Raw genomic sequence first — 11,174 nt, 5'->3', positions numbered from 1 at the left:
CTATTTATTGTTAACCTTGCATTTCATACCTTCAAACAGAGATCTTATTCCTTCATTTTTCAACAAAGCATCGCTGCCTATATATACCAGTTTTCATTTGTTCCCCTATTAGAATTGCTTATCAGCAGCGAAATATCATTATAATAAGTTCTTAACCTTATACATTATATCCCCAGACCTTATATTAATACTTCATTGTGTCATTATTAGATTATTTCACAGCATAATTATATCATCATTTACTTTCTTCAATTAAGGCATAAGTATATCATTTTTCATTTCCAAAGTTTTTTTTCCCCCTAGCCACCGATAAAACAAATCCCATATCTTATAAAATTGTTCATCCTCTTGCTCTCTAATTTCAAATGTCAATTTACTCATTTCAGCACAGTCCATTATTTTTCGGATAACTTCTTCCTGTTTTGGTATTGTTTCGTTTTTCCAGTTTTTTGCAAATACAATTCTGGCTGCTGTTAACACATTTACAATCAGATATTTTAAGTCTTTGTTGTAGGTTTCTGATATGATCCCCAATAAAAAGACCTCTGGTTTAAAGTCTATTTTTTTGTGTGTCATTTTCTCCAACCACATGTGGATTTTAGTCCAGTATCTTTTAGCTTCAGTGCAAGTCCACCACATGTGGTAGTATGGGCCAGGTATCTGGTGACATTTCCAACATTTTTCTGATTTATTCTTGAACATTCTTGCGATTCTGGTCAGGGGTAGGTGCCACCTGTAAAACATCTTATACAAGTTTTCTCTATATGCAGTAGACATTGTCTTTTTGTAATTTTGAGGCCACAATTTCTGCCAATTCTCTAAATCAATCCCATACCTAAAGTTTTTTCCCCAAGCTATCATAGTTTCTTTAACTTGTTCTTCATGCAATTTAAACTCCAATAAATATCCATATAGTTTTTTAATTACTTTTTCATCAGTGCCTGTTAAAATTTTACCTAACTTAGTCATTTTATTATAAAGACCTTTAGTTTTTCTATTATATCTAGATTGTATCTGTACATATGAATACCAGTTCATTTCCATCCCTTCTTGTTTCAACTCTTGAATAGATTTGAGCTCACCCTCTGTATTCAATAATTCTGTATATCTAACTGTTTGTTCCTTTTTATATATTATTGGATATGAAAATGCTTCAATTGTTGATATCCAGACTGGAATTTTTAAATAATGTAGTCTTTTAACCTTTTCCCAGTTTAACAACAACGCCTCCCTTATATAATGTCTTCTAAAGTAACCATGTGATTTAGTACCCTTATGCCATAAGAAAGCATGTCATCCCAACAGCAAGTCGTGACCTTCTACATTCAATAATCTAGAGTTTTTTTAATAATATCCATTCCTTAATCCACATCAAGTTTGTTGCCTGATAGTATAGCTCCCAATCAGGTAGCCCAAATCCTCCTCTAGATCTAGCATCTTGTAGTAATTTAAGTTTTATTCTAGCTTTTTTCCCTTGCCAAATAAATTTAAAACCATTTCATTTAAATCTTGAAAAAAATCCTTACCCAATCTGATTGGGATTGTCTGAAACAGATATAGAATTCTAGGTAGAATGTTCATTTTAATTGTAGAGATTCTTCCCATCATTGATAAGTGCAAATTTTCCCATTTCTCCAAGTCAATTGCTATTTGTCGTTTTAGTCTGGTATAGTTATCCTCTTTAAGAGTGCTACATCTAGGTGATAAGTATATCCCCAAATATTTAACCTTACTTGTGACATCGTCTTGGCCACTCCCACCCATGACAGCCAAGCCACTCCTACCCAGACACATGGCCAGCAAGCCACTCCCACCCAGTCACATAGCAAGCAAGCCACTCCCACAAAACTAGTCACACCTACAGAAAAGGTTTTAAAAAACTTTGAAACCCACCACTAGTTCATTTGCTTGCAAGATAGATTCTTTGGGTATAAACTATTTGGGGTTGCATGGATTCTTTGAATATAACTGAAGCTTCTGAACAGAAGTGAAGACAAAAAGTCATCATCAATCACACTCTCACTTTTAATAGTGAGGAATTACAATAGTGTCATAACACTACTTTTGTATGTTCAAATCAAAGAAGTGGTGGCAATGTCAGATGGTTTAGAAGTTATTTAACTCAATGAAATACTGTAGGTGTGTTCAGTTGGTGCAGGACTTCCATATCATCAGTAATATTGGAATGGTGTCTCAGAACTATTTTGGAGAGTTCCTAGGAATATACTATGATTCTAAGCTTGCTTCATGTAGATACAATTTGAATGATTTTAAATATTCTCAAGTTAACAGTAGCCCCCTAAATATTCAGAGTTTGAACTATTTATATTTTTTAATTGATTGACTAAACAATAGGTTTTCCAGGGTATCCCAGCCAAAAATCACTCTGAGTAGTATATAATTAGAAATGCTGATTATAAGATAGATATATTTCCAGCTCAAAATAACTCAAATAGACTATATTCGAAGTTTAAAATATTTAGAAACACATATTGATTGATTGATTTTATAGGCTATTCCAGCCAGAAGTAATTACAAGTGGTATATAATTAGGAAATTCTGACTATAAGAGAGAGCAATCAATATATCTTCTTTTAAAGTTTTTTTCTTATTAACTCTTCCCTGACATTTAAGTGTGGCCTCAGAAAAATTAAGAAACATTTTGGGAAAAAGATGCAACCCAATAGTGCAGCACTTGAGGCCAAGATGGAAAATATTTCCACAGCCACCATGTACTTCCCCTTGGTGCTCAAATAGCTTGGAACAAAAGATACCCAAACACTACAAAAGATCAACATGCTGAAAGTGATAAATTTTGCTTCATTGAAACTGCTGGGGAGATTCTTAGAAAGAAAGGCCACTGTAAAACTGGAAGTTGCCAGGAAGCCCATATAACCCAGGACAGAGTAAAACATAATAGATGAACCTTCATTGCATTGCAATATAATTTCTGCAGTTTCTGAGTGTAAGTCCATGTCTGGGTAGGGAGGAAATGTTGCCAACCAAATTGTACAAATTGCTGCCTGAATAAGGGAACAAGAAAGGACAATAGAAATAGCCAGTTTCCTCCCCACCCACTTCCGTACCCTGGATCCTGGTTTGGTGGCCATGAATGCTAAAAGCACAATGATGGTTTTGGCCAGCACACAAGACACAGCCATAGAGAAGACAATAGCAAAACTGATTTGTCGAAAAAGACAAATTATATTCCCAGGTGGAATGAGGAATAGTAATGTACAGAGGAAGCAGAACAATAGAGATACAAGGAGCATGTAGGTGAGATCCCGATTGTTGGCTTTGACAATGGGGGTGTGATGATATTTCAAAAATGTTCCTAGCACCAAAAGAGTGAAGAGAGAAAAGGAAATAGCTAATATAGCTAAGCTCATTCCTAAAGGATCATCATTGGACAAGAAGGTGATTGTCTTCCTAATGCATGAGTCACGTTTCTTGCTTGCATATTGATCTTGGGGGCATTCTAAGCAGTTGTCCATATCTAAACATGAAAAGATTGATTTAGTCATGATTGCCATATCATGAATTTGTCCAGTTTGATTAGTATTTATTTATTAAGTAAACAAATTTGTACAGCTACCTAACTAACACATATTAACTCTCGGCTGCATTCTAGAGTTAGAAATCCATTGTTAAAAATCCACAATTTAACTCTAGATTACCTCATGGTGTTGAAACAAAAATCACAGAAGCTGCTTGATTGGCTTCAAATGAAGACCCCCTCCAAATCCCCTCATATATTCAAGACCTTGCACAAAAGCATATATGCCTTATTTAAGAACTTTGCAAATTCTGTTTTGAATAGTAATATTTTTTCAGACTGTTTCTCTATTCTCTTGATTATAGTCCACATTTTTCTTTTATATAACCAATCAGATTAAAATTCAGTGTAGCAGAAAGTCCAAATTTCTACTACAGTATTTCACAGAAAGCTCCCTTCCTTTCTGGCTACGGTGTTAACTCTGAAGTATTATAGGCCACGTTGGATGACTATTTCATGAAGGAAAGCCTCACTGATCAGTAAAAAAAGAATTAACCACTGTAATGTATATCCTTGACATCTTACTAGAAATTTATATTTTAAAGTGACTTGCTTCATTTTGTGACACTGATGTAAAATATTATCCTTTCTTAAACATTTTATACTTTGAAACTAATGAATAATTGTTTTATTTTAACGGATATGTGGATTCTTTTTGTTTCTTCAGATAAAACCTGGACATTAAATACTTCATTAAATTGTTGAAGAAAAAAAATATTCTGCCATTGTTGAATAATGTAGATACTTTTACATAGGCATCTTGTGATAATACAGTCATCTGACTTGAAGATTCTTACCATGCTGGCTTGATATTTTCCCTTCAGGACAGATGAGGCAATCATAACAGCAGAACTGTTTCCCTTCTTGTTTTTGTTTGAAATAACCAGGGAGGCAGCTATCTGTACAAGTTGAAATGGGCACAGTCTAATAAATGAACAGGAAGCAGAGTTAAGTAGTCAATTTGGGGTGTTAATTTAGAAACAATCTGGAAATAGCTTGGAAAAATATACTGACTAGGCATCAACAATTTAAGAAAAATTGAATTCAAGAAAATAAAAACATTTTGCATAACTTTATAGGCTTTTCAGAATTTTTTGTGATGCAGAGAAATTAGATTTAGAATTATATTCAGAGTTCAGTCTTTCTGCTTTTTTCTTCTTCCCTTCACTTCCAATCTATCTTTACTTTTTTAAATAGTTTCATGTGATAGGGCGACCTTACACTCAGAATTAGATTCTCACCAGTGGTGGGATTCAAAAAGTTTCACTACCTGTGGCTTGGTGGGTGGGTTTAGCTTGGTGGGCATGTGTGGCTTGGTGGGTATGGCAGGAGAAGGATACTGCAAAATCTTCATTCCCTCTTGATCAGCTGCGACTCAGGAGGCAGAGAATAAATGAGGGCAGGGCCACTCAGGGTGGTATTTATCGGTTTTCCAAACTACTCAAAATTGCAGCTACCAGTTCTCCAGAACTGATCAGAACCTGATGAATACCACCTCTGATTTTCAGACTATAGACCTCACATTTTAAGATTTTTTTTATTTTTGTCCCCCCCCATCCATTTTTTTTTAAAAAGCAGCTTGTACTTAATATAAAATTATGCACAATTTTACATATATATATATATATATGTGTGTGTGTGTGTGTGTGTGTGTGTCTGTGTGTGTCTGTGTGTGTCTGTGTCTATGACTATGTCTATGTCTATGTCTATGTCTATGTCTATGTCTATGTCTATGTCTATGTCTATGTCTATGTATATTTTTGGTGACAAGGTGAAATTCCACTCAGATATATATTTAGAGCTGTATAACCCAATATCTTTGGGATGTTGCTTTTTTCTTGTCTTGTCTTGCTTTCTTTCTTTTTTTCCCTTCTAGTTAATTTTGCCCAAATCCCAGGGTAGTTTCTGATGTTTTCTTGGAAGCTTTCAGTAATGGTTTGCCTTTACCTTCTTTTTAGGGCTGAGAGAAAAATGACTGGCCAAAGATCACCAACAAACTTTGTTCCTAAGACAGACAAACTTCATGCCCAAGACAGCTAGCTACCAAAGTCTCCTAGTTCTTAGTCTTCTGTCTGTAACCATTACACCAAATTGGGTCTCATCTCTGCTCTTATTGTAGTAATTTGTTTCCATTTCTTAACCAGCGACTCACTATACTTTGAAAATTCCAGTGCTCTTATTTTAGAGTTCTTATTTTAATTATCTAACTACATTCAATTGCAATAATATGGTGTTTAGTAAAGTATAAAATAAAACTGATCTTCAAGGAAAAAGAAAAAAATTCTAATAATTTGAAACTAAAAGGAATTGAGTTTCTGTTTATTCAGAAGGAAATTCCATTCATTGGTTCTTGAACTAAAAAAAAAAAATTCCTGTCTCTCTTTTGTTCTGTAAAAGCACAAATCTACATGATTACCGTACTTTTGTATTAATTCATAATATAATTCGAGATTTACAAAGTATCTGTGAAACAAATCATTTTTGTTCTATTGGGCTATTTCTTTCCCTTTAGCACACTTGACTATTTAATAGCAATTTCTATATTAGTTGAGATGCAATTTTTTAAAAAAATAATATTAAATCCATCAGTTTATGTATGTTCCTGAGAGCGGGAAAAATTCCCACAGATACATACATGCCTAAAGAAAAAATAATTTAAAATTAATATAAAAATATGAACACCTACCTGGTTAAAACTGCTGGGCCATGTAAGGGCATCCTCATGAATGGTAAACACCTTGCTAGAAGATGCCCAAGGCTCTAGTTTCCCAACTTTGATTTTATGAATGGATTGGTTTGGAAATGTGATCCAGTTTACAATATCAAATCCAGTTATCAATTCTCCATTCTGATCAAAAGAAACCTGATCTTCTGCACTGTTGTTAAATGTGACTCGTTTTAAGAAGGAATGGAGCTGCATGACAAAGGAGAACACAAGAGTTTCTAAAAAGGTGTTGGGAGGGTCTCAGCACCTATGATTCTGTTTTTCTTCATTTGTTCATTCATCTGAATTTGACTATACAGATGTTCATGAGGATACAATAATAGCCTTTTGAGTTTAAAATAGAAAATAATATATGACAGGTAATAATAAAACTCTATTTGATGATGCTTACCTCAGTTGGACCTGACTGTAGATAAGCAGTTGAAAGCACATTTCATATTGCCCTTCCAGCACCCTCCCAAACAGACAAAAGAAATGCAAATATTAAATAGGAAACTTCAGTTTATATCAGAAAATAAGAACATTTTAAAATGGGAACTAGAAAAAAATATCAGAGTGTGTTCTAAAAGAGGATTTCAAACATCATATAAGGAGAGGGTACTAAAATTACAAAACCACATCAATTATATCTAGGAAGAATTCACTGTGTTCACTAAACTCAGTTTACATTAAAGCACATTGGAATTGGTGTTTTTCTTTTGGTAATGGCCTTGACTAACCCTACAGTTTTTTTGTAAGATTTCTGAAATAGCACCATTGTCTTATTCCTAGGACTGAGAGAGAATGACTAGTTGAATCTTACCCAACTACCTTGTGGCTAAGGTCAGAATGATTTCGTATTGTCCCAATTGCCAGTCTGTTGCTTTAACTATTACAACAAACTGGATCTGAAAAAGCATTAATATAACTATTACTGCTGGTGCTGTGCTAAACAATAATAGTTATTGTTGCTGTTATTCTAAGAATGAGGCAGAAATCATATTTCAGATTCCTTAGTTATAAAGGTAGACCCCAAAATCTTATAGATGATTAAAATGCAATAATTGCACAAACACTAATTAATAACATAATAAATGAGAAACATGCTTTATTACCTGCCATGGCTGCAGATCTTGAAGAAATGTGTGTTCGAATGCATTCCCTCTGCGTCTGAAGGAAGATGACCATATGGCCTGTATGGAATGTGCTACTGCATGGATTGAATTATATACACTGTAGCTATGGCTACTCATACTCATTTCAAAAAAACCTCCAGGAAGTGTCTCCAGTTTTTCTTGCCCAGTGCAAGTGTCATCAGGTTCCTTGGTTAGAAGTTTGGGAAATGCACAGTCAAATGCATGTATCCACACATCTTTGAAATAGCCATCATTTTTAGATAAGAAAGGGTTTACAGTCCGAAGAAACTGTTGGAAACCTGGAACTTCATTTGAATGAACAGTGAGAGACAGAGCACCATGAAGGACTTGGATATCCCATTTCCTTTGATAGGAATATGATGCAAGATCACTCTGAGCCACCAAGATCCACACTTTCCCTTTTGGTTTCTTAGGCACAAATTCCATTTCTGGTAGGTAGAGTAATGTTCTCAAAATCACAATATTTCTTTCATAAATTATCACGACTTTGGCATTACTTCTCATAAAGAAAAGGTACATTTCCCCTAGCCAATCCAGATCATCAAGAACAGTACCTAGATAAAATGGCTTGAGTCTTTTCAAGAAAGCAACACAAATTCTGTGAAGAGAAAACATGGAGGAAATAGTACGTCCAAATCTTTCTCCATCTTCATCTTTAAATATGATTCCAATCCATTTCCATCTGAAGTGCAAAAGAAGCTGCACAATTGCCCTGTATTGATAGGATTCATTTGGGGCCATCTGATAGAAAGAATGTGCTTCAGAATTATCATTCTTATGTAGAGGAGAACCATATGTGATCTGTTGAAAGGAGAGTTGAAAAATTTGGAGAAGAATAGCAATTATATATTTTCATTTAAATCATGATTATCAATGGGTTTGAAGAAGGGACAAAAGACAATCCCTGCATTGTGACACTGTGACACAAAATTCAGTTTCCACTTTTTATCTTTGGATATGGAGTGACCGATGTGTTAAAAGAATATTACAGAATTATTATGCAGAAATATATACATATTGGCTACGTATGTTCCCTCTTTTATCATGATAATTGTATTTTCACAATATGTTACATCAGTATATTGGGAGATGTCAAGCTTTTCCATCTATGGTATAAACTTTGTGCTCCACCTTGCTTGATGGAGAATGAATTTATTTGTCTTTTCCTTTCTCCTAAATATTTATAGATTGCATTCCATTAACTATAATATAGTTATACTCAAATGAGAAGGAAGAAAATACTGCAATGAGAAACAGGGGCCATTTCCCTTGTTTTCACAAGATAGGTAGGGTCATTTGATGTAAGAGAACTCCCACTTGTAATTGATTCCTTTCATTTATTTATTTATGCATATGTCTTATAGTTTCCTTTCCCAACAAGAAATATTAAAGAAGGTCTGACAAAGGTTGACTGATACAATTAGTTTCAGTGCTAAGATTGTTTCAGTCCAAGACTATCCCACTACACTTACTATGTTTCATTGAGCTTACCTATTGGAGTTTAAATTGTTTAAATTGCTTGTAGAGACCTTGATATGTACAAGAGAGCTGGGCATTCTGTGAAATGACTCAATATGTCCATTTAATACAGGGTTTAAAATTAATCAGGTTTTTAATTTTATTTTAACCTAAAGACATAATTTCTTATAAATAAGTCCATAAACCTCAGTTACTGGAAATTAGGATTGACTTGATGGGCCATAACAATCATTCAGGGAAATCGTTGATTATTTTTCCTTTATTTAATATTAATGCATCAAGGAAGAAAGGGAAGAAATGTAATCAGCAAATGACATATATCACTTTTGTTACAACTTTAATAGAAGTTATGCCTTAGAAACCCTCTTTTTTATGATGACGATCTGTATGAGAACATTAGGAGCTATGTGGAAAATTAATACATTCTAACACTTGTATACTTCACATTCTCTTTAATCTGATCAAAATGGCTTTTTACCACTTTGTTAAATTCCAAAATACTTTATATTTATTATTGTAATAAGTTAATATTATTTTATGTGTTCAATAAAAAATAATCCATCAAAGTCTACAAAATGCAGGAAATTATGGACCAGATATTAAATTTCTTAACTCCCACCTGTGGAACTTTGTAGATGCTCAAAATACGTGCCATCGTGAAAGAGATTCCAGAATAAAGTGCTCCAATGACTGAAAGGAGTTTGTTCTGGATTTCACACTTATAATTGGGGATGAATTTCTTCTGTCTGGAGAAAAGTTTTATAGTGGCATACGATGTATATCTTCCAGCATAGTTATCATACATTCTGCATCCTAGAGTGATGTTCGGTAAGATATGAGGGGTTTCATTGATCTCCTTCACAGCAAATACCAAAGCCAAAATATGTTGATAGTACTTGGTAAGAACACTGCAATCATGATTAAATATCATATCAAGGGAAATTCTCAGAGACCTATTTTAAATGTATGCATCATTGAAGCGCTCTATAATATAACATGCCATTTCAGATAAACCATTTCAGACTTTTATTTCATGCATTTTTGATGGTTTATGTGTGGATTACTTTGCATGGAACAAGAATAAATTTTCTGTAGAACTATCATTTCATTTCTTTAGATTTTCCCCCTCTTTCTAGTTGGTTGCATCTATTTTGTGGACTAAAAATAGGGCAGCCTGTGGCACTATAAAATATTTTTTATTTGGCCAATGCTTTGACCACAATAATACATGGGCAAACAATAGATACAAACTCAAAGTAAATCAATTCAAACTTGATTGCAGAAAATACTACTTCCGCAACAGTGTGGTCAATGCCTGGAATGTATTACCTGACTCTGTTGTTATATCTTCAAACCCCCCCCCCCCAAACTTTAACCTTAAACTGTCTACCGTGGACCTCACCCTATTCCTAAGAGGTCTGTAAAGGAGCATGCATAAGCACACCAGCGTGCCTGTCCTACTGTTTCCATTTATTTGTACTCATTTATTATCTATATACTTATACCTGCTTATACTTATATATTATATGTTATATTCATATTTATACTTGCTTTCTCATACATCTTGACAAACTAAATAAAATACAAAAATAAAATTAAATAATGCTATTCTCATTTATCTTTGACATAACTAATGAAAAATCCTTCTTATCATGTTATTTGTTTAAAGTCATTTTCTGATAAGGAAGTCAATTTCCTTTAGTCTCAAATATAGTCTAGGCACCTTTTATAGTTAGTACATCAAGGATCAATGATGAAAGATGCACACTGTCATTTTTATTTTACGGGCATACATTTCAATATGAATAACATTGAATAACATTGTGAAGTAAGTATAACCAGATACCTAAGCACCAGTACACAGATACATACTTGCATACAGATAGAAATAGAAGAAAGAGGGAAGAGAAAGAAGGTTTCTCACAGAAATTCATCATTGAATGAATGGTGGGGAGCTTCATTGAAAGTAGGAGGGGTTGTAGGGATGGTGATAAGAGATGTGATACCACCAATGATAAAACCACCAGCTTGGAAATAATTGTGTAGAAAGGGAATCGGATCATCTGCCATTTCAGCCATACATACTGTTGGTGATAGGAACAAAATTGAAAGCAACAGTTGTTTCATCATAATGTAAACTCTCAATTATCTTATTCTGACATTTCTCCACTGTTTTCTAATCTGATTTAAACAGTCACTGATTTCTTTGAACACTCCCATTCTCCACTGAGGCCATAATTCTAATGTAATGTATACCTAATACATATACCTAATGTAT

At 33.9% G+C, this 11,174-nt stretch overlaps 1 protein-coding gene across 1 annotated transcript; it reads right to left on the bottom strand.

Moving 5' to 3' along the window:
• Positions 1-2,594: 2,594 nt before the first annotated feature.
• Positions 2,595-10,966, bottom strand: LOC116521552 (vomeronasal type-2 receptor 26-like). The gene is made up of 6 exons (XM_032236210.1): positions 10,821-10,966; positions 9,516-9,804; positions 7,376-8,218; positions 6,243-6,470; positions 4,354-4,480; positions 2,595-3,496 (listed from the first exon to the last, which is right to left on the bottom strand). The coding sequence occupies exons 1-6, from the start codon at positions 10,964-10,966 to the stop codon at positions 2,595-2,597; spliced, it is 2,535 nt and encodes an 844-aa protein (XP_032092101.1).
• Between the last annotated feature and the right edge of the window lie 208 nt (positions 10,967-11,174).

Source organism: Thamnophis elegans, chromosome Z, assembly GCF_009769535.1.
Source record: "Thamnophis elegans isolate rThaEle1 chromosome Z, rThaEle1.pri, whole genome shotgun sequence".
In the NCBI taxonomy this organism is placed as follows: Eukaryota; Metazoa; Chordata; class Lepidosauria; order Squamata; family Colubridae; genus Thamnophis; species Thamnophis elegans.
Note: the sequence above shows the minus strand (reverse complement) of the source record. Positions and strands in the feature narration are given on the sequence as shown.

Excerpts from the sequence above, each read along its gene's own strand:
- LOC116521552 (XM_032236210.1), bottom strand. The coding sequence starts at position 10,966 with ATGGCAGATGATCCGATTCCCTTTCTACACAATTATTTCCAAGCTGGT. Across the intron at positions 9,805-10,820 it reads TCATTCAATGATGAATTTCT|TGTTCTTACCAAGTACTATC; the intron begins GTGAGAAACCTT and ends TCATGATTGCAG. Across the intron at positions 4,481-6,242 it reads GGCCCAGCAGTTTTAACCAG|ACTGTGCCCATTTCAACTTG; the intron begins GTAGGTGTTCAT and ends TTCATTTATTAG.